At 32.1% G+C, this 25,404-nt stretch overlaps 1 protein-coding gene across 1 annotated transcript; it reads right to left on the bottom strand.

Moving 5' to 3' along the window:
- Window positions 1–216: 216 nt before the first annotated feature.
- Window positions 217–2,728, bottom strand: LOC137813442 (stearoyl-[acyl-carrier-protein] 9-desaturase 6, chloroplastic-like). Its single transcript, XM_068615695.1, has 2 exons — window positions 1,995–2,728; window positions 217–1,043 (listed from the first exon to the last, which is right to left on the bottom strand). Exons 1-2 carry the CDS (start codon window positions 2,679–2,681, stop codon window positions 477–479), a joined length of 1,254 nt encoding a protein of 417 aa, XP_068471796.1. The 5' UTR covers window positions 2,682–2,728; the 3' UTR covers window positions 217–476.
- Window positions 2,729–25,404: the final 22,676 nt, after the last annotated feature.

Raw genomic sequence — 25,404 nt, 5'->3', positions numbered from 1 at the left:
AGTTGAATTAGGCGTAATCAATTTATATATATATTTTTTTTAATCTATCGGCACATCTTTTAGAACAAGATCGTAAAGGAATTTTAAATTTCAAAACAATCAATATACTTGCGTTATTTCCGATAGACTTGTTCGAAAGGGTGGTGTGTATATTATTATTACATGTATTTATGTATATATTAAATAGAACGTAGATAGTCTCAACTACCCGTAGGGTTCATATGGCATGTTTAATGACATAGGAGACTCATTCAAACCAAACATTACAAATCTATTGAAACCAAACATTACAAGTTCTCATTAAAGCCAAACATCACAAATGATTTTGCACGAGGTCTATTAGAAGCAACCCACTTCACTTCTTCATTCGAAAGCATAAGTAGAACAACACACCAACTAAATTAGTATCATTGAGTATAGTTATCACAGGGCTACCTTTTCCACCGTCTTTTCCATGTCAACGCTAAACTCAATTCTCACAAATGCAGCTCTTTATTGAAGATCCAGCTGAACTTCACGCCACGAGGTTTCATCTTCCTCGCTCGCTCATCAGCACGCTCCTGCAACTTCCTGATCCTCGGTGCTAACCCACACACGTAATCCTGTGCCCGCTTTCCCTCTCCCCTCAAACCTTCCAGTTTCTCCAGTCTCCACCGCCCGATCAGAAACTCCAAGATGTCTGCATAGTCATTTGCCGTGTACACTCCCACGCGCTGCGCCACTTCGGCGTAGTGCTCGAATAGCCTGGGGTCCTCCCCATCGTACATAAGATGCGCCGGCATAGTGATCTTCTTCTCCATCATGGTTCCTATTGCAACCATTGCTCCGGTAGGATCCACCTCGATAAGCTTCTCTACAATCTTTGAGTACGCGTTCTCGTGCCTTTTCTCATCTGCAGCGATGCTTCCACATATGCGTGCCAGCACGGGATCACCACACTCCTTTGCAAGACGAGCTGTGTTACCGTGCGACACAAACGTTGCTCGCTCTTGGAATGACGTGTACACATACCCTAGATATGGGTTGTTCTCAAAACCAGGGTCCTACACACAAACACAATCAAATATTCCACCTAAAACTCACAATTTTTTATATAATTACATTAATTTTTTCTTTTAATTTTAAATTTATCTAATATTATATATATTTATTTTTAAATTCGTCACAGCAAAAATTATATATAACTTAAAAATTTGTAAAACTATCATTTTCCTATTCTATACTTAAAAACTAAAATTTTACATTTTTTTCACATAAGAAGTGTATCCTTATTTTGGATATATATTTGTTCAAGAACTTATAATAAAAATTAAAAAATATATTTAAACTCTTCTTTTTCTCTCCTTTTATCTTAATTTTTTTTCAATTATGTAAGAACTTAGAATATATATATATATATATATATATATATATTTTGAAATTAATTTGTTCATCTAATTTTCTCATTTATTTTTAAATTCGTCACAACAAAAATTATATATAACTTAAAAATTTGTAAAACTATCATTTTCCTATTCTATACTTAAAAACTAAAATTTTACATTTTTTTCACATAAGAAGTGTATCCTTATTTTTTATTTCTCTTTTGGATATATATTTGTTCAAGAACTTATAATAAAAATTAAAAAATATATTTAAACTCTTCTTTTTCTCTCTTTTTATCTTAATTTTTTTTCAATTATGTAAGAACTTAGAATATATATATATATATATATATATATATATGGAAATTAATTTGTTTATCTAATTTTCTCATTTAAAGGTTTACAAATTAATTTCGAATATCCTTCCTTTGGAAGTGTTTAAAGAAAATGACAATTTAAAAATTTATATCAAAAAAAATTATTTTTAATTAAAAGTAGTTTAAATTAAAAAGTTTTTTTTTTAATTGTGACCCCTAGCAGTAGATCTACTTCTAGATTTTCTTTGATATTTTGTAAGTCATTGTGAGAGAAAAAAAAATCATCCAAAAGGTTTTTACCATGTATGCTTACCATGCCTGCAGCAATGAGGTAATGAATGGTTTTTTCGATCATCTTCATGTCAACGCGACCAGAAAGATAAAGGTAAGTTCTGAGCAAATCTCCATGTCTGTTCTCTTCAGCGGACCAGGCCCGAGTCCACACAGCCCACGGGCTTGGACTGGTTCCATACTCGTCTTTGACGCCGTCGAGGCTGTTCAATATGGTCTGGTAAGTCGGAAGGGCTTCCTCGGTGATCATATCACCCACCAACACCAAGAAGTACTCGTCAGGAAGCTCCTTGGTTCGATCGCGAAGAGCCCTCACCTCGTCCATGAACTCTTCAAATGGCAGCGATGGGTCAGGAACGAAACTGTCGGGCTGCCAGCTTTTCTCCACGGGTTTGAGCATGGGTAGGATACTCTGCGCAGCCCATCCTTCGAGTGACCTGAAAACCTCTAACTTTTCCGGCGGCATCGAGTGGGTCCTCCGCACTTTCGAAGGCGGTGAAACGGAGAGGACGCACTTGGGTGGCAGCATGAGGTGGCGAACGGTTCTTGGAGTGCATGCAAAGGGAAGAGTAGTTTGTGTCTGCATGTTGATGGTTGGAGGATGTGATGAGGAAGGTGTGGGTGGGTAGTTGCGAGTGTGGTGAGAGGAATGAAATCCTATGTTTTGGTCATTAATATAAACTATTTTGAAGGCGGTGGATGTGGCCATTATTACCACGTCGCTTTTTTCTCCAAAACTCTGCAACTATACTATTTATGTTTCTGAGCATACCACCATGACTTTATACTATCAGTTCATTACCAAGAACTCTACATTAATTATAATATCATTTTAGTTTTATAAAAGGAAAATCGTCTACATTAATATTTTTTTAATTAACATCGTGTTAATGTATACTATTTCAATTAAAATCAAATTACATGATAAAATCGTAATATATTGATATTTTTTTATAAATTATTTTATTATTTATGTTAAATTAATGTATAAATTTTATATGAAAAATATTAATATATCAATATTAATTATTTATAAAATAATACTATTTGTAAAATGTAAAAATTATTATATACATAATTATAAAAAAGAGCAACGGATAATCTTATAAAAATTATAATAATATACAATGTGTTAGAAGAAAAAAATTATTATAAGAAATGTAATTAGGAATAATATAGAATTTAGGGTGGTAGTTTTATGGAGTTATATATTGATATTTGTAGTTTGTTATTTTGTGTGATAGTGCAAGAAATTAAAGTTATAAATAGATAGTTTAAAAAATTAGGGAAATTAATGGTGAAAATTGAAAGTAAATTTTATTATCAATATTATTTATATGGACATGTATTTTTTTTTTTATAGTATAACATGTCACAAGAGTCTAATCAACTTCAATTTCAAATAGGGGTAGCAATGCGGGCTGGTCTGTCTCACACTTGGCCTGTAAAGAGCGGATTGGGTTGGCTCGCACCGCATAAAATTTGCAGGCTGATTTTTCTAGCCCGTCCCGCATAAGGGTTGGTCCGCGGGCTTGCGGATAAGCCCACATAAGAAATATTTTTTTTTAAATAATTTTTAAATAAAATTTTTGAATATTTTATTTAGATGCATTAGCTAAATGGTCTCATAATATTATTTTCATGAGACATGCATAGTAAGATGTTATTAAAAATCTCTGAATGTGAAATATGAGGCTACATGGAGAAAATATAGGGGTGCAAAAAAATTATACATTTTAAAGTTATGCGAGTCAAACCGTCCCGCACTTGGCCCACACGAGCTGCAGGTTATGCAGGGCGGGTCTAAGCGGATGAGCAGGTTGAAATAAGCAACCCGCCCCACGTTTTTTCCAGCGGGCCGTGGGCCAACTTGCACGACCCACCCCACTTTATGATTCCTAATTACAACTTACTTATCAACATGTTAATTTTTTTTTATGATTGGTTTCCATGTAGGTGAGTTCAGTCAATCTGATTTCCAATAATCATCCATATCCACATACATGGATCATCCTCCTTAATTAGATACTTTTTCCAATCTGCAAAAAAATGTTTTAAACTTCAACATTTACATGTGACAAAGATGATAACGAAAATAACAATGATAATGCACATTCACCTCGGTCCAACCATCACACACCACAAAGACCTAAAAGACAAACAAGAAGATCACGTTGTAACACGTCATCTCATAGATAAATTATCCCATAAACTGTAAATATATTCATATCATAACTTAATACAATTACAATTATTAATTTTTTCCTCTTTCTTCTTTATTTTATGACCAAATTTATACTTTCAATTTTTTCCAATTTTTCCATATTTAATTAATAATTTATATATTTTTAATGTTATAATTTCTAAAACATTATATATTACTCTTATTTATTTCCCAATTGTATAATATTCTTTTTTAGTTTCTTAATTAATATTTCTATATAAAAATATTTATATCCAAATATCAAACACTAGAATATTAAACATAATTTTTTTTTAAATAAGACTATTGAGTTAAACTTTTTTCTAAAATAACCTAATAACTTTCAACGAGTATAATTAAACATTAAATAATGCCATGAAATTTTTTATAAAAAAATTAAATATTAAATAATTTATTTAGTTTTAATACTAAATTTTAATTTATTTTAAATAATTTTATCAATTGAATCATTAAATAAATATAACAAACAAATAAATAGTACTCGTGTAATATAAAAAATAAACATATATGACACGAATTTAGTTGAAAAAAACATTAAAAATAATTAAAGTCATATCAAAATGATATAAATTATTCCAATACTAAAATCGTGTGAAGATGTTAAGAGTAATTACTTTAATAAAACTAAAATCATATCATGAATGTATCATAATGAAATCATATGATTCACCTTGAGTTATTCATATAAATAAAAAAAAATTTAAATGTTATTTTTAGTATTAAACTTATAAAATTATACTATCTAGAAGAAGAAATAAATTGAAGTTTCATTAAGCCTAACAGAGTGTAGGTGGCGGCATGAGAGCATTACAGAAATTACCTGACAGGAGTTCTTGCTGGACATAGTGACTATTACCAGATTCGGCATTACAACTTGATGCCAGCTAAAGCTATAAATACACGTTTAAGGCATTTATTAATAACATTTTTAAAAAAAAATAACATCTAAACAGATATTATAATTGATTGAAGTTATTTAATGCATTTTATAAATAATTTCAAAATATGTATTATGTAATTAGAAGTTAATTTTCATCTCTGAATACTATATTTACTTTTATTGTTTTTCCTTGCAATTCTATTAGGTTTATACTCTTAAGTTTTTTTTTTCTTTATAGCAGCTAGCAATGGTTAAATTTGCTTTTTTTTTTCTTTTTTATATGTAATTATTATTTTATTTTTTTTTGGTTGTAGTATAATAAATTTTAAGAAATTCACAATTTGAGTACTTTCTCTCTTAAAACTAAATTTTATTGCATTATATTTATAATGATTTTCTTTTTTACTTTCCCAAATTTAGATTTGTCTAAATTTACTCTTTGATTAACCATGGGTAAAAATTAACCATAATAAATAATTAATTTTGTATTTTTTTATTCCGAAGAAAATTCTTCTTTATTTTATAAAAAAAACTCTCATGATAGACATTATTATGAAACTTGACATCTCAGTTATGATAATACCTCAAGTAACAATAATCATTTGTTATCATATAAAAAAAAATACAAACAGATATAGGAGAACTAGAACAAAATTCATATATAAAATATCTAACAAAATCGATACTTAGGTAATTTATACCTATTAATAAAGAATTATAAGAAAATACTATATGGAAGTATATTACACCAATGAAATTGTTCTCTATGAATAAATCCTAAGTTAACGAGAGCTTATCAGCACATGCATTCTCTTCACACAAAAATGTGAGAAATCTTAAACCTGACTTTCTCACACTAATTAAGCCAAGGATTTCACCTATTACAAAGAATTCAAGGAACGTTAGTCCTAGCAGTAAATGCAACACAAACCAAGGAAAAATCATATTCAAGACATAAACTAGTAAGACCCATCTTTTGAGCTCCTTCAATGACATGTATAACTCTATAAAACTCAGCAACCAAAGTAGTTTAGATATCAAGGAAAGCAGAGAAACCACCAATAAACTCTCCCATACTCGGAAAATACCCCCACAAGCAGCAAAACTAGGAGAACCCTTAGCAACACCATCTGTATTAATTTTAACCCAACCTGATGAAGAAAACTCCCAAGAAGTAATTAAAAGTATTTTTTGTCAATGAGAATCTGACATAATTTTTACTTTTTAAATCAAGTACTCAGAGAATTTCATCTATGATACTCTTTTGCATATTCTTTACAATTATATCTCATACATGAAGTTTGAAAAAATGCAATCAAATGATGATATCATGACATGACTCCACCATAGATCCTCTCATTAAACAATAGGTCACATAAATGGATACAACTTCTGAAATAGGGAAAAAAATTAAGATAGATCCAAAATTGTTGTCTAGGTAACTCAAACATTTATGAGTACTGTACCTATTTTAAGTTTAAGGGTTTACTTAGGAAGTTTGCTCAACACAAGCTTTACATCTTTAGCAACATGCATTTAGTCAATAGTGGTTGTATTCCATTCTCCACCATTTTCGTTGCTTGGCAGGTTATGGGTATGGATGTCATGTAGATTAAACACTCTTGTGAAAAGTATCTCGTAGGAGATAGGAACCTACTTTTCTTCTTAGCATATTTGCTATTGAAGGACATTCCGCAGTGCTAAAAAAACAGTGAAGGAAAATTGATTTTTTTCCAACTTCATCAGGTGGTACAACATGAATCAATCTTTCTCCGAGATGTGATCTCTTACGTCTATATATAGCAACACTGTGTGGAAAATAATGTTGTGGATCATTCTTCCCAGGGGAATCAACTTGGAGCTCCTAAGAAAGGTCTTTATCTCAACATGCATCCCCTACGAAAGTTGTGTTATCTTGTATAACAGGATGTTGATATCATTGTCATCAACATTTGTGTTTAAAACAAGGAAACACAAAAAGGAAGTTCTATGTTCACAATGTTGGATCTTTACCTCTAGCCATGACCACATGTTCAACCCTTTAGAGGTAGGCTTTGATACCAACCATGAGAACAGGGAAAACACAAGGGAAAGTTGAATTGTGTTTTTATCAAGTTTTAAAACATTCACAAGGGAGTGTTGCATCCACAGAAGAGTCAAATCCATATTGAAGCTACATATGCAGCCTTACCATGCAAGAGTAAGCAATAATACATATAGTTATCTCTAATACCAAATCATTTTCTAATACTTACAATCAAAACAACACATAGGTTTAATAATCAAACATTTCACACCAGAAATCATCCAAAATCAAATCAACCAATCAGAACAATATATCAAATCAACCAATCAACACTTCAATATATCATGATCAATATAAAATTCAGAAACCAACAACAACTACCCAATTAACATTATAGGAAACAAACAATGCATATTTTTAAATTATAATAATAGTTACCCCGATCTCCTTAGCCTCATCATTCACATAGCGTTATTTTTTCTCTTATGTGTGATCTTCCACATTTCAACTCGTCCAATATTCTTACCAGACTCAATTTTCTACATGTTCAACAAAAATAATATAAGTATAAAAATCAGAAGTTATAATATATCAAAACAGAGAGCATAATATAATTAAAAAATATATCAAATTATCTCTTCTTCTTGACAAAGACATATATCAAAAACTAAAGTTAACTCTGTTAAATGAAACAAAGTTAACTAAAAAAAATAAGAATAGTTAATTGAGCTGTAAAAAATTGGATTATAAAAAATAGTTAATTTAAACAGGTAATTTTTATAGAGCACAAACAAAAATTGCATTCAAATTACCCAAGTGTTTAGACAAAAATACAAACATAATTGGGGTGTAAAAATCAAACTTACTAGAGTGATGGTTCTCAAAACTAAATCGCTAGTGATGATTGTCAAGCTAGAAAATGTCAAAACTGAATAAGCTGCTAGTGCTAAAACTTTTCAACACACCAGTATATACTTTATCCTAACTAATTTGAGGTATTTTATGGCTATTATTATTACCAATCTATAAGACATATATAAGACCAAAACACACTAGTATTTAATGAACACATGTGAGACCGAAACAAAATATTATACATAGAGTTTATCAATAACACACAAAACCAAATTATAAAAATGATCAATACGAATTATATATATATATCACTTTAACTCTTTATTAAGTTAGATAAGTTCGAGTATACATAAACTAACTACGTGATAGAATAATAGCAAACTTAAATAACTAAACAAAACAATCATTTATAATAATGGTTATGAAAATATGTCTGTGGTACAAAAGATAAACGACCTCCATCAGACACTACTTCCATTAAACACATTAAAGTTAGACGTTATCATTAGATTACTTCACCAATCAAACAAGAAGAAAAATATAAATCAATAAGATGTCTTCCTTAGCTATAACTTATTTTCATTTGTAATTGGGTTGATTCAAATTACCTAACTGTCCAAACAAAATATTGAATAAGCTGGTAGTGCCAAAACTTTTCAACAAACACCGGTAGCTTCAAATTACAAGCCAATTTCAGCTTGGTAATGATTACAAACATTTATACTAATATCCACTAATTTATTACTATATAATTTCCTCATTAATTAAAGTAGGAATAAATAATGTTCTTACAAAGAGTACCGAAGACACTTAATTAAGTTGATGACACAAACTTCACTGGTTGATTTCCCGAACTGGCCTTTCGGCTTCTCCTCTCAGGCATTGCTCTTCAGGTTGGGCTTTTGGCTTCTCCTCTCACAGATGGATGTGTGTACCTATAAGGCGCTCTGATGCCAAAGTCATAAATAGTTTTACATTCATCAGATAAAATTCACTCTTACTTACCTCTTGGGTTGATCCTCTATTTATAGGATTTTCTTATTGGACTTATACTTTATTTGGGTCTTTCTTTCTACACCACTTTATTATTTTAAACACACCCATTAATTTGGACTTTTATTAATTTGGGCTTGCTACAGTAATTATATGTATATGTTTATTTTGTCCTTTATATATATAGTTCTCGGCATAGCCTCTCGGTGTATTCTTTCGGTTATACCTCTCGATCCTAATAGTACAAATAATGATGTTAAAATAATGGTTAGGACTAGAACAACACTTGTTTGTTACATAACAGTTCAATTCTTGCAAATAAATTATTTTTCAATTAGTGTAAACAAAACTAAAGAATGGGATCTTACAACTTATTCTTCCAAAATGGAGCTTCGATTCAAGTTCCTAATAACTGAAATAGTAAGAAACAAATTTTAGTTTAAAAAAGTATCAACTTAAAAAATATAAAGGCAAATAGCATTGAAGTTTATATCATTGTGTCCAACACAATAAGATACAATAAGAGAGTTTTTGTCAAATAAACCATAAATGTTTACTCAAGGTTTCACCTCTAACTATTTGAGCCTAAATAAATAAGGCACATGCAAATTAAAGGTTGTTGTGATGTTTTCATGGTTGTTGGTTTTGTGGCTCAATTAGGAATGTGACAGCTTAATGTATTGTGAGTATAGAACCATTTGAAGCACCTTAAAAAGGTATTATCATCTATAATCTTAGTTCTATGTGTTGTGAGAACTCAAAAGCAGGATTCAAGGGAAAAAGGAACTTTCAAGGTATGATTTTTATAAGATAAATGACTTTTAACCCATATTTTTAGTTCTTGTGATTTAAACACAGTTAGAAGCACCTTAAAGTGTGTTATGAGCTGGAATGAGATGAGAACCCAAAAGAAAGACTAATAGTAGAAAGAGTTTCCAAGTTCAAGTAATGATTTTTAATAAGCTAAACAATTTCTGCCCAACATTTTCCTGGGACATATATACTATCCCTATATATATGCTTGGCGTGTTTAACTTTTTTTCATAGTGTTTTTCTTTTGCTGTTTTATAATATTCAAAAATATTCATCACTTTACTATTTATTTGAATAGTCGAATCTAATTTGAGTTTTAAATTTATTTTCAAAGGTTAGGTAATCTTGCTTTCGTAGTTACTTGCAGAAAACATTAACTTTTCAGAAGAACTCAAACTCATTGAGCATTTCCAAGTTCTTTTAATTTTAAGAATAAAATCTTCTGCTTTGAACAATTTTTTCAGAAAATGACATATTTTCGATAAGCTACTAATTTCAATTTTTAGGGTTTAGGGTTAATCCCTATATTCTTGGCGTGTTTAACTTTTTCTCGTAGTATTTTTCTTTTGCTGTTTTATAATATTAAAAAATATTCATCACTTTACTATTTATTTGAATAGTCGAATCTAATTTGAGTTTTAAATTTTTTTCAAAGGTTACGTAGTCTTGCTTTCGTAGTTACTTGCAGGAAACATTAACTTTTCAGAAGAATTCAAACTCATGAGCATTTTCAAGTTCTTTTAATTTTAAGAATAAAATCTTACTTCTGCTTTGAACAAATTTTTCAGAAAATGACATGTTTTCTAGAAGCTACTAATTTCAATTTTTAAAAATTGTGTTGATTGCTAAGGATTAATATATTTATTCTGTACTTTCTATAAGTTTAAGAAACATGTTTTTTTATCTTGGGGTTGAGTCAAATACGCAAAATAAAACATTCATATTACTCGTTTTAAATATATATATATATATATATATATATATATATAAATAATGGACGAAGATGAAGATTTGGTGACAGTATATATTAGCCATCAAAGAATTTAATGGTGTATGTTTTCTCATAAAAACAAAGGAATTTTAAATTCAGCTTTATTATGTGGGATTTCAAAATTGATAAAAACAAGACAGATTGTGACATTAGAATTAGTGAAGTTTTCATAAACAATGGAAATGCACAACCATACCAGCATATGTACTTGCAATTTTGAGAATCCAATTTAGAAACTAAACTAAGAATATCCAATTTAGAAACTAAACTAAGAATGACTAAAATTGTATTTGTTGTGACGACAAATTATATAAATCGTTGCAAGGAGGACATCCTTCAAACTGGTGGCAATGGCAGACAGAACCAACAATGACAATGAGAAGTGTTAGGTTTTGTGTGAAGGAGAGTTTGTGGTAATGAAAGGGTTATATGGGAAGGGTGAGAGTGTTTGTATGAGAGTGAGAGGGTTGTGGATAGTGAGGGTCTGTGTGAAGGAGAGTTTGCGGTGAGAGGGTTTGCGAAGAGTGAAATAGTGAAGGGTTTGTCGAGAGTTATGTGGGTTATGACTCACCTTTACCGTTATCTTGGCATAAATGGGAGGTTACTTACCGCGTTGACAATTAATTGTTATTAAAGGGAGGTTAATTGCCGCAATCAATTGCAATCAATGGGAGGTTAATTACCATTAATTGTATTTATTATTGTTGTCTCCTAGAATCACTATATATAGTGGCTTCCTTCAAGCAATGTAACACACAACAAACAGCAACACACACTTGCTTCCTCTCTCTTTTCCTATACTCTCTATTTCTGCTCTTGGGTGTAAGTGTTTAACCCATATAGAGAGAATTTGTTTTGGGGCTATTTATCATTAGCCTGAGAGGAATTCATTGTACTCCCAGTACCATTATAGTGGAAGTTTTAGCTCTCTCGCCGGTGGTTTTTTACTTCTATTTAAAGGGGTTTTCCACCTAAAAATTCTGGTATCATTCTCACTTTACTTGTTACTTTAATTGCTCATAATCTTTGGTTGAAATTATCACGCTTCCGCACACGATATCCCTACAAGTTAAATAGTGAAGAAGAGGGTTTGTGGAGAGTGAAGAGGGTTTTCTGATAGTGAAAGAATGAGAAGGGTTTGCCAAGAGTGAAAGGTTCTATGTGAGGTTCCAAAGTGTGAGCTTTCCAAAGGGTCAAAGTGAGGTTTTGGAAAAAAAATAATTTGAGGAAAGAGGAATGGTATGAAGGGAATGAAAAAGCGGGAGAGCATATATTTCGAATGAGAATTGTGGCGATTCAAAATGACACGTTCTGAAGAAGAATTGTGGCGGTTATTAAGTTGTCGTATTATATGGATAATTGTGGCGATTTTTAATAACCGTCATATTAAAATTGCCACTACATACACAATTTTTTGTAGTGTCTCCAGGAACAAATATTCTAACCTCTCCAAGTACACCAAGTACTCTAACCTCTCTAGGTACACCAAGTATTCTCACCTCTCCATGTACAACAAGTATTCTCACCTCTCCAGGTACACTAGTCTTAATCTTTACCTAAGGCTAAGACCTCTTAAGATATGAGAAAAAAACTTTCAAAGAGAGAACAATGAAAGCTCACTAGGTATATTTCACAAAGTGAAGAATTTACATTGTTTAGCTCACAACTCGAATCTTGTGTCTTATCATAATTGATTTTCTTTCTTCGTTTTTCTTCTCTTCTTATGTCTCCTTCAACTTGAGTCCTTTAAATAGTCTTCAAGAATAACGATTGTTGACACTTGTTAATGTAAGACTTTAAAGACAACACAAATCTCGCTCTACACTTCATCACTTTGGAACTAGACGCTCTACAAATATCTCTTGCGTATCTTGTGCATTTTTATGTTGACGTTGATCTTCAAAATCCTTCTATACTCGGGTATTTTGGAATGCTGACTCTTGAATCTTCAATACACTAAGACTGCGTGAATTTTTCAATATAGTATCTTCGTTTTCCCATTAGATGCTTTATAAGAAAACTTTTACTTTGATGATTTCTTATGCATCTCGAATAATTATATGATATTGTTGGCCTTTGAAAACTTTCTGTATTTGTATATATTCGAATGTTGAAGCTTGAATCTTCTATACTTGAAATTTGCTTGAATTTGTATTGTAGCACCATCGTTTTACTGTTAAACACTCTATAAGAAAACTTTTGATTTGATCTTTCTACGCGTCTTTAGTGTTGTAAATATTTCAATTAGCATTGGATAGAATCAATTTAATTTAATATCATAATCTCTATTTGAAGACCTTCGATATCAGAACTTACTAGTAATATTAATTCAAAATCTTTTATGTCTTTATAAATTATAAACGTTTGAAATGAATTAGACTTTAACTAAGAGAGGGGTGTTGGAATGCAATTCAGATTACATGTGGATTCCATGTGTTCATAAGTGTGCCACATAATCACAAGTTAACGTTGTTTAAGCCAATTTAACATAAAGGACCAAATTACATCATTTTTAAAAAATTATATTGGGACCAAAGTGAATTTTTAAAAAATTTGTACACCAAAGTTACTATTGACCCTTATTGTAGGAACCAAGAAGGTAATTAAGCCCAAAAAAGTACTTTTAACATTCATATGAAAAAGCTTTATATTTTTTAAAGTTACAACAACTAATAAAATCCTTATTACCTCAAGATGCACAAATGGTGTAAAGGCTTTGGTGAAATCAATATCTTCCTAATGATTGTAGCCTTATGCTATCAATCTAGCTTTGTTTCTTACCACATTATCATCTTCATCAAAATTGTTCCTGAAGACCCATCTAGTCCTAATCACACTTTGGTCAGATGGAGGAGGTACCAATGTCCAAACGTCAGTTCTAGTAAACTGGTGAAGCTTCTCCTCCATGACTAGAATCAAATCTCACTACACAATTTTTTACTTTAGGTCGCACTCACATGTCAATGGTTAAAAAACAATTGCCTAAAATAGGAATATGCAAGTGTTTTTAAGTGTTGGCTAAAAACTAAGTTATATTTACCTTCACATAAAAGCATATAGCAAAAATGTTGCATATTTGTTTATATGCAATGTATAATAAAATGTGACTACTTTAGACAACGTTTTTTAAATCGTGTGTATTTTAAGTGATATTTTAAGTCCATATCTTTTAAAGTGATGGCATTCTAAACAATATTTATTTTCCATTGCCTTTAATTAAATTATGATGTCTAACCCACAATTTTGAGATGTCTCTCAAAATTAATAAACTACGCAAAAAAAATGTTCGCTAAATCATAAAAAAGTGACATTTTCTCAACTTAAAAAAAGAAAAGAAAACATTTTCATGATTGTACCTTATGAACACTATAGGCCATGAATAATAATTTGTGGATGCTTTAAGCAACAAGTTTTAAATGATGTCTATGATTTATCAATAAGCAACCCATATAAAAAGGTGTGGGCTAAATTTATAACTTAAAGTTAATCAATGTATTTGCACACTATCATAAGGATTAAAAATAAAATTTGTAAAGTTTCCTCTTGTACAACTCTCGCCCATCTCTCACTCTCATTCTTTTCTCTCTCCTCTCTCTTAGAATCGCAACTATGCCCTTGTCTCTCTTAGAATCGTTGCTCTGCACCCATCTCTCATTACTATCAGTCTATTGATCTCTCTTGTCTCGTTTCTAATGCTATTTTCTTGCCCTCGTCTCTATCTCTCGGTCTCTCACTCTCGGTACATTTCAAAAGTGGAATTTGTAGGTATTTTCATCACTTTTTCTTAATTTTTTTACTCCGTACCCACTCAAGGATTTCGGCATTGTCATTGACGAAAGAGGAAAATGAATTGAGTTCTTCTATTTTGTTCTACTTTAGTTAATTTGTTTCACTACAAGAAAAAAAAAATGGTTTTAACGGGGATTTATTTTTACATTATCTAGGGTTAAAACCTCTATTAAGTCATTTGCCCTGGGTTGTAGTTTTCCCCGCTAAACCATCCCTAGGGAAGGTGTTCCTCGGGGCTTTTTAAACCCTAGGAAAAGTCTTTCAGAACTCTTGTTACATACCATGGGTTTAAAAGCCTCCGTAAAATACCATGGGTTTCAAAACCTCCGTAAAATATCATGGGTTTAAAAACCTCTGTTAAATACCATGAGTTTAAAAACCTCCGTAAAATACTATAGGTTTAAAAAACTTCGTAAAATAATATGAGTTTAAAAAACTTCGTAAAATACCATGGGTTTCAAAATCTCCACTAAATACCATGGGTTTCAAAATCTCCAATAAACCACACTTATGTCTATTATATCTAAGGAGAAGAAACACTAAATAAGACATTATCATTGCTTCTTCCATTACCTTACTGCTCCAACTCAGGTCACAAGCCATTGTTACCTAACTTGGTAACAACTGGTGTTTATCACTGCTCTATATATCTTAAATAATATGTGGGCTTCAAAGCCATGTGTGTTCTTGGTTGTGAGGGCTTCAAAGATTGCAAAAATATATTGCGAGGAGAAATTAACTTTATCACTTCTCACTTTCACAATGAACTAATTATTGGATGCATTTTTTAAAAAAAAAACTTTATTTAAAATATTTCAAAATTATGAAAATTAAATATTAACAATTATAACTAAAACTAAAACTACACATAAAATATATGTACATCAAAAACTAAAACAAAATAAATTAAGTTTTTTTAGGTATGAGATAGTAACAAAAAAAAAACTAAGAATTATATAAACCAACTACCATCAATCATAAAAAAATATACAAATACTGTTGAAATACTTATTATCCAAGATTGGTTGTTGAAATTCTTTTTATCCAATGTTATTTTGGTGAGTTTTTAAAATAAATTTTTGAAACTTTATAAAACGTATTTGTAATATAAATTCACAGTTTTATAATTTTAGATAATTTAGTTATAAAATATATAAAATATATTAAAATTATATAGTTTTAATTATTTATTTACAAATATATTTACTGTAATATACAAAATATTTTTTCTTTTATTTATTTAATATTATAATTTAAATATGAAATTTTAGAAAAATAATCGTGCATTGCAGGGGTCAAGTACCAGTAAAGCAATGAATGAGACAATGACAAGGTACGGTTCGAATAAAATACTCCACTGCTTCTTTTCGTCTTTCTTAGTGTTTAACTTCATCTTCCTCACTACTTCTTCTTTCTTTCACTGCAACTCTCACTTAAAAGTGTCATTCCTCTTGTCCACATCAATGGCTGCTACTTTACCAACACCTTTCTACATTGTCAGATTCATCTAATACTCTATTAGGTACTTCACAGTGTTTATGCTTTATTGTGTGCTTTTATTATGTGATTTTTAATTATTTGTAGGCGAAGTTAACTTCCCTGTTTACTGTGTATGATCTTGAATTAGATATTTGTTTCTTAACAATTTTTATTTTCCAAGCATCAGGAATGAGAGCTTATTGTTAGAAATCTTCCTTTCAAGGTTTGAGGCATAAAATTGAAATAAATATTTTTGGATACCTTGACTTCTGATTAGTTGACAAAACAGTAATGCATTTATTCCATCACCAAGTGTAAAGAGTTGACCAGTTGAACTTATGAAGGTTGTCTGCCATGGACCACAAGTGACTATCGCAACTTGATGCCCCTCATTCATTTGAAGACACTCATAGGCTAATTCTCTCTACACCTGATGAAATTTATACCCAACACAGTTAACTAAAATGTTTGTTTTGTTTTAAGATTTTTTCATACAAACTTCTAAATATATAAATCCGAACTAATGTCACTTTTAAGGTTTCTTTGTTTCCAGATTACAAACTTCTAAATATATAAATCCGAAACTTTTAAGGTTTCTTTGTTTCCAGACACAGAATGGCAGAGAAAGTTGAATTGCTGGAAAAATTGAAAAAAAGAAAAAACAAAAGCATCAAAATACGAAAAATAAGGCAATTTTTTGGTTTAAAATTTTCTCTTCGTTCGTAAAGAGATTTGCGAGAAGAGGTGAATTAACATTATTTTTGTTTTAAAAAATTAATAAATTACATCCGTGTAAATTATATTTTAATATATATATTATATTTATAATTTTTTTATTAATTATTAATATTAATTTCTATATTATAATAAAATAAATAATAAATAAAATATTAATTTTAATTATTAATATGCATTTTTATTAAATTTAATATTATTTTTTATTTAAATTTATTTAAATTCTAAAATATATTTCTAAATTCTTTTATATTAAATTATTTTATAATTTTTTAAAAATTTATTATTTATCAAATTTGTAAACTTGTATTTTACATATTTTAAAAAAATTAAAAATTTTCACACAACCATCACATCATTCACAAAATTCAATAAATTTTTCTTACAAATCTATTCTAATATACTTCAATCCAAACAACTTCACTTTTCTCTCAAATCACTTCAAATCCACTCCCTCAAATCTCCTCTCCAATCTAGACACACCCTTAGATTTGGTCATCCAGAAGTTTATCTGGACAATATAAATGACATTTTTTATGTCAAGATCCATAAGCAAACATAAATGAGTTTCGAATCTCAATCTTCAGTACCATTTACATCACATCATTTTGAACATGAAAATCCAAAACGCATAACTCACTTCTAGATATGATGATCTGAAAACTTAAATGAAACCCAGAAATAATCTTCCAAATATCTAAACTTAAAATATATAACAACAATTTCTGAATTTCCACATCCAAAGACAAAGACAAAGATATTGGATTTAAAATTTCATGTTTGGTGTATCTATTAAATGATATGGTGCTGGAAAACAGCCATACTAATAATATCAGTGTACTGCCAACACTTGTGGGGCCACCTAATTGTTTGCGTGTAGTTTTTTTTTTGCAAGCATAATAACGTTTTTATTATAAATATAAATATCACCTCACTATCAAACTATTATTATCAAATTATATGTTTAATTATTTTTTTTATCGAAAGACTGTAATCAATCTCAGAGATTAATTGGTTTACAACTTTTTATGTATTTAAAAATAGTTCATTGAGGCTAGTCCCTATCACAATGTTCATTACTTTCGTAATTCAGATTTCACAAATTAATTAAATTGGTAATTAATTCTATGTGGTTTATAAATATGCCGGCTGTGTTAATGAAGAAAAAAAAACATAATAAGTGGGGTGCCATATAAGAACAATGATAGGTTTTGCTACAACTATACTAAGAGAGAGTCTCAGTTAATTAAGGTTACTAGGGTAAAAAAAATTCATCTTTTATTATTAAAGTGTGAAATCATCTAAATAAGTGATATTTTGGGCCAAACAGCAGCCTTGTACTGCAAAGAAAAAAGGTGGCTGCTTCTTCCTACACCTCCCCACATTTTTCAGACACCCATACTTAATGTGAAAATACCTTTAAAATTCTACATTCTTTATATTTTGGATTATATAATCCAGAAGATATTTTCAGATCCAAAAGTGTTCTCTAGATTTATAGAATTGAAAGTAATTTAAAAAATATATATATTTTGGATTACATAATCCAAAAATTAATCTCGAATCCAAATATATATATATATATATATATATATATATATATATAACGAATTCAATAGTTTTATAACGAATTCAATAAATAGAATATTTTGTTTGGAGTTGAACCAGACTTTGCTCAAACACCTTGTGAAGACATGCTTATAATAAAACACAAAGATCAAAAGTTTCGACAACTTCATGAGGTACAAACAATAAAAACTCAAAATAACAATAATAATACTCATTGGATCTATTTTGTCAACCTATCAAGTAAGGGGTACATTGACCTTGAAACAAAGGTTTTGTTTTCCATTTTTCTTCTTCCTTGTGTCATCCATATTTCTTTCAAGTTAATTTTTTATTGTTTTTATAAGGTAATTATTGACCATGGCAAAGACAAGTATTTTTTTTCTATATTCTCTTGAAACTAAACAGGTTCAAGAGAATACTAATACACTAAAAACAGAACTGATCAAGAAAATCTTAATCTTCAAACACAAAATATTTTGCATGCTTGTCTCACCTAATTGAGGTAATTCTTCTTCCTATTCTATTTCTTCTTACTTTTCATCGTTTTCTATGTTACTTGTGGTATTTCATTTTCCTACCTTAGGAAATCACAACCACAATAAAGCTACCAGTCAACCTACTTTGTTTATTTTATGTTTACATAACAATCAACCTTTATTCTCTTACATTCTACTTATTTTTACTATCTTTTTCAAGTCGATCCACAAACCGGGCGAATCTTGACTTCACTCATTACAAATAAGGTGACACTTTCACTGGATCAGAGGACAAATCCTTTTGAAGGAGGGAGCCTGGTGGAGGACCATCCAAACCACCATACATAAGAATAAAAGATAGAAGAATTGTCTATATAAATACTAGAAGAAACATGAATATGAATTGTATTTTGATTTCTTTTTAAGAGTATTTTGTAGATGAAACAAAGACACTCTAGAAACCCTAACTTGTCACACGAGTAAGGGTCCCTAGAGCATCTAAAAGGGAACATACACGACCTCCTTAAGTAACCACAACTCACCATAGTTAAATCTACTTAACTAGGGTTATGGTAGCTTAAGGAGCAAGCTGCCCTCATCTATAAATACCTTAAACAAAGCTTATGTATTCAGATTTTGCCATTATTGAATGAAGAGTTCATATTTGAAACCTCATTCTCTCCCAAATCTCCCTTGCTATAGAGCCTAATTGGAGTAGTAAACCCAAGGAAAGTTGGTCACACCTCTTTCCCTTCATTGCACCTCCAATTCCATCTGAAAACTCACATTTTCTCTCATATTTGGTGCACTTTTCCAACTCAATTCCGCTACCACTCCAATCATTCATTCAACCTCAAGCTTAGCTTACATCAACTGTTGAACTCTATGATAAGGTTTATAAATTTTTGTTGGTAGCACAACATCTATCATGTAGACTAGGCTGAATGGTGTCTCGTGAGTTGTAGATTGAAGTGTGGTGTGATGGGACCATAGTACTCGAGGTACTTCATTTGGCCAATTTCCCTTAGCCAAATATAGTTGTCTTTTTATTCCTCAGAGTATGACTTTGTTGGAAGCTTCCACCTTTCCATTAGTCTAAGGGTGTTATTCAAGAGAAGAAAAAACATGTTAAATATTAAATTCTTCACAAATCTCCCTTTCATTATTGCTTGTAAATTGGGTACCATTATCTTATATTAACACCTTTGGAACTCCAAATCGACCACAATGTTTCTCCATATGAAGTGTTGTACCTTTGATGGGAAGATAACAACCAATGGCTCAACTCCAATCCATTTGGTGAAGTATTCGACCGCCACCACCAAGTACTTTAGTTGCCAAACATTTTTAGGAAACGGTCTAATTATGTCTACTCCCCAAGTGTTAAACGGCCAAGGTGTGGTTATAAAATGAATATTCTCTAAGGGATCCAAATGCCAATTCGCATGTCTTTGACACTTATCACATCTTTTTGTATAATCCATATAGTCTTGTCTTAGAGTAGGCCAATAATAATTGGCTTTGATAACTCAGTATCCCAGAGCTCGTCCGCGAACATGGCTTCCACACACACCTTCATGTAGTTCGGTTAAAACTCGCTCGACTTCTTCATTGTTAAGACACCATAATAGAGGTTGGGAGTACCCATGGCGAGAAAGATACCATATATCATTGTAAACCTAGAAGCACTTCTTTGTAATTGCTTGGCTTCTTGTGGACCCAAAGGCTCTATTCCGTTGATTAAGAGTCGTACAATAGGGTCATCCACGTGTCTTTCTTTGGACTTTGTAGGGACAACACTTGTTGAGTTCTTGAATCATCTCCCATGGTCACTCTTGGGCAATGCATAGTTTTTTGTATGATAAATCGGTGACCACTTGAGCCTTTGGTATTGTCTAATCTAGACAGGAGATATGCCTGAGCATTCTGATCCCCAGGAACAAACAACAATTCAAAAAACTGAAAATCTTCGGCTAACGAATGCACATACCTTAGCTACTTGGCAAGGTGGGGGTCCTGAGCATGGAATTCTCTTTATACTTGTCTAGTGATTAATTGCAAATCGCTCTTGGAAGTGAGCCCATTTGCTCCCATCTCTTTTGCTAATAACATCTCGCCGATCAATGCCTCATATTCTGCTTCATTCTTACTAGCTTTGAATGAGAAACACAAAGATTGTTTGACCATTACCCGATTTGATCCTTCGAGAATAATCCCCACTCCACTTCCCTTTAGATTTGATGATCCATCAATAGACAAGATCCAATCCTTTACCCGCGAATTCAAGTTTTGTTGGGGTGGTGTCAACTCAACTATGAAGGGGCAAAAACTTGTGCTTTTATGGGCCTCTTGGTTCGTACTTTAAGTCATACTCAGACAACTAGATAACCCACTTCGTCAGTCACCCTTCGACATCTGGTTGTGAAAGACCTGTGTTAGAGGCATGTCCATTCTGATCACTACCATGTAACTCTCGAATTTTCCTACTTTTACCCCCAAAACACATTTTTATGGGTTAAGTTTCACTTGATAATGGGAATAAGTTTCAAGGTTTGTTTTATGATTGGACATGGAGGTAGACATTAGAATAATATCATCTACCTAAGATTCCACATTTCTTCCCAACATAGGGTGAAGAATCATGTCAATTAACCTTTGATAGGTGACTTTTGCATTTTTCAAGTTGAAAGGAATTACATTATAGCAATAATTAGCTCCTTCTCCGATAAAGGTTGTTTTCTCTTTGCGCAATAAATGCATTCAAATTTGGTTATAACCCGAATATGCATCCATGAAACTGAGAAGTTCACATCCAAATGTGTTATTTACGAATGCATTGATGTTTGAAAGGGGATATGAATCATTTGGACAAGCATTGTTCAAATTAGTAAAATCCACACACACTTGCCATTTGTCATTCGCTTTCCAACCATTACCATGTTCGCCAATCATTTTGGATACTGGATTCTCATATATGATCGACTTTCAACAATTTGTTGCTCTCTTCCTTTATTGCTTCTGTTCTTACAACAGGGACCAAGAACACTCGAAACAGGTTGACAAGATTAATTCTTATGCAAATCTTTCAATCTTTGGCTGGACTCTTTCGGTTTCTTCGTGGGCTGGATACTCTGGACTTCTCCTCTCGTTGGGTGCTCTCGGCTTCTCACTCAGCTAGGTGCTCTCGGTTTCTCCTTCCCACAGATGGGGGGGTGTACCTGCAAGTCGCTCCGATGCCAAAGTCAGAAACGATGTAATGTTCATCAGATAAAATTCACTCTTACCTTTTTCTTACTCTGAACTCCTATTTATAGGGTTTCTTTAATGGGCTTTCCCCCTTACTTTTGGGCTTTCTTTCTACACCTTTTTATTATTTACACACCCCTCATGCAGGTTTTTATCTTAATTGGGCTTTTTTTTTATAATAATTGTTCTTATTTTGTTTTATTCTTTTATGTATATCTTTTCCGCTTTCGGTCTAAACCTCTCGGTTTTAGCCTATCACCTCTTGGTTGTTCAGTATGTAGTTCTCGGCCTGAACCTCTCGATTTTAGCCTACCAGTACAGCTTCCCTTTTTTCTTAGCCGATTTTTCTACGTCTAAGCCACATGTTTAGCTTTTGGATCCACAACCAAACAGTGAGAAAGGAAGTCAAGGTTGATTCTTGTCATCTTTACAATTGTCTAGGCAAATACATGCAAATTGGCCTTTATCAAGGTTAACAAATCTTCCTCCAACCGAGCGAGCAAGGTTTGTCCAATCTTTATCTTTCTAATTTCCCCTACACTTATCTCTTTAACATCTCATACCGATTGAGGACATCGCTCCTCATAAATCAATATGGGATCCAATTCAAGAGCAACACCGAGCGAAATGGAAATCACATAAATTGTCCGCTGATTGAGCATGCTATTTTTGTAGCATTTCCTAGCTGTTTTATGACTGACTTTTAGAGTTACAATCTTTCCATCTAAAAATCAAAATGAAAGATAGGAGATTAAAGTAAAGTGTCACCAAAATAAAAACATCTAAAAATCAACTCACATCAGTAGTATTGTCCAGATAATAACTTCTAGCTTGTTTAAAGAAGGTAAACTAAGTAGGAGGTTGTAGGATGAAGGTGTTTTTACTATAATGTACTTTATTGTTATAGTACTTGCTAATTTGCTATCGGTGAACATTCCTGAATGTTGGTGAACCATTGTTAAGCAACTCTGCAAGTGTTTCCGCAAACACTTTGCACTTTATTGCATTAGATCCTCCAAAAAATCACCATTTGGGCTTATAAGATTCGTAAATGTTCCTCGGGGTTTGTTATGCCTGTAAAGTAGTTAATTTTGGGCATAATATAATGGTGGAGAACATATTCGTCTAAATTTTTTGGAGAGAAGGGTTGAGTATCAAGTGTGTAGGAAAATTTTTACCTTATTCCACCGTGGGCGTCAATAATCTTGAAAAGATTTAAGCTTAAAAACTCGAATATTCCAGTGATTAAATATTAGTATTATATGCCTTATATGTGATCTGAATCTATGTAAGCGTACCTTTCAATATTTATAGAAGGCTAGCATTGAACAAAAAACATTCCCAAAAACCTAGGTACTGAAAAACGACTTAGCATAAATTCAGAATGAAAGATAAAAGATTATGCCATATAAAATAGCGTCCCAAAAATTGCGACAACCACTTCCGGCTGAGTCTTATACTATTATAATACAAGCAATTTTATAGTTCGACCTTAAGACGATCTCATCCTCAATCATACTAAACTATTCCTTTAAATCCAAACAAACTATTCAATAATGTACTATTACTCTTCTTCATCATATAGAGGATAACATATAAATAAAATCAACTATTCATAAATTAATTTGTAAAATCCTTTTTTATTAATTCGTGTAAAATCTTATTTCTTACTCATTCGTAATATAATTATAGCCATTAAAAAGTGGACTTTGTTTATTGTATTTTATTTTCTTAAAATTTATGGATAAATTTTCTTCCAACAACTCTTTAAATTTTGGTCGAAATGATTATTAAAAAAAATATGATAGGATATTGGATAAGAAAATGTAATATCAAAATAAATTATCAATAACCTCCAATTATAAGGATACTTAGGATAGAACGCATATATATATATATATTAAATTACTGTAAAGAAACTCTAAAGATAAATTTTAAATTTGAAAGATGTTCTAGTCAAGAGGGATGTCTCTTAATAGGGCATGTAGTTGAGGTTGGTTAAACTCCGAAGGGGCTCTACCTACAGAAGATACTCCGACGCTCAAGTCAATAAGAACATAAAATATAAAGAGTATGGTGTAAAATAAGAGTTGAGAGTACTTCCTGTTGTGTGTATTGTGAGTTGTTTTCTTTCCCTTATATAGGGTAGTGCTCTCAATGTCATGTCCTCGTGCCTGGTGGAATGCACACCAAGCGGATCAGTGAAGGCCCAAGATGCGATCTATCTTTTTGGGGAACTTCAGCGAATATGTTGGGGTCTTCTAGTATGCGTCCAAATGACACAGTAAAGGTCGTCACTAGTGGTGGAGGGAGCAACTAAGGCACGTTGCCTCCTTCGTTTTCTTTTCGAGTTATGTAGGGTACATACCTTTTGTCCAACCTCTTGTTGATCGTCATTTCGGTCGACATGGACTAGACTTCCCAAGCACGCTCCTTGTAGCTTCCCTCCCCGTGACGTTCATTTGACTTTTTTCGCCGGATAGCATCATCATTTGCTATGTGGACGGAGGCTCATTCTCAAACCTCCGTCATTGACATGGCTCTCTCCTTGATGAGATAACCGCTGAAGGGATTTTCCCGTAACCCCTTTACGAACGCATCCACCAAAATTTTGACCCATAGGTTTAGAACGCATACCGACACCTCATAGAAGCGGTTGAGGTATTCCTTCAGCGGTTCGCCCTCCTTCTGCCTTATGTCGAAGAGGTCGACCATTCGTGGTAGTCTCACGATGTTGGCCGCAAATTGTTCTTCAAATAGTTGCTAGAACTTTTGGAATGAGTCAATTGTCCCATTCGATATTCCACTAAACCACTTCAAAGACATCTTGTGAAGGTGGCTTGCAGCATCTTGCGTTTAACTGCGTCTGAACCTCCCATTAACAACATCTGAGCTTGGAATGTCTTGAGGTGGGTCTCAGGGTCTTCGATTCTTGAGAAACGGGGCATTTTCGGCATTATGAAGTGTGGAGGAATAGGTTCCTCCATTATGGCTTGAGAGAAAGGTCGGGGGTCCAATCGCCATCCCCTTTCGGGTGGGTGGGTAAGTCCTCGCCTGTGCTGTCTTCGGAAACTCCTCATTCACCCTCTGCAACTCCTCGTTTGCCCTGATCGTGTCCTTCATCAGTCGCCTTGAGGCATCGACATCGTCTCTCAGCCTCTGCTGTTCAATATAAGATTTTTCTTGGAGTCGTTCCTGGTTTGCTCGAAATTCCTGAGCTTGTCTCCTTGACTCTTCATTCTCCTGTTGTAGGGCCCACATTGTCTCCACCACTTGTTGTAGTGTGAACGTTTCTCCGTTTTCGGGTGTGAGCGTCTGTCTGGTCCTCATGACTCTAGTTCTCATATTTTTCACAG

The sequence above is a fragment of the Phaseolus vulgaris genome, chromosome 1, assembly GCF_000499845.2.
Source record: "Phaseolus vulgaris cultivar G19833 chromosome 1, P. vulgaris v2.0, whole genome shotgun sequence".
In the NCBI taxonomy this organism is placed as follows: Eukaryota; Viridiplantae; Streptophyta; class Magnoliopsida; order Fabales; family Fabaceae; genus Phaseolus; species Phaseolus vulgaris.
The sequence above is the reverse complement of the archived record's forward strand: the minus strand, read 5'-3'. Positions and strand labels throughout refer to the sequence as shown.

Excerpts from the sequence above, each read along its gene's own strand:
- LOC137813442 (XM_068615695.1), bottom strand. The coding sequence starts at position 2,681 with ATGGCCACATCCACCGCCTTCAAAATAGTTTATATTAATGACCAAAAC. Across the intron at positions 1,044-1,994 it reads ACCTCATTGCTGCAGGCATG|GACCCTGGTTTTGAGAACAA; the intron begins GTAAGCATACAT and ends GTTTGTGTGTAG.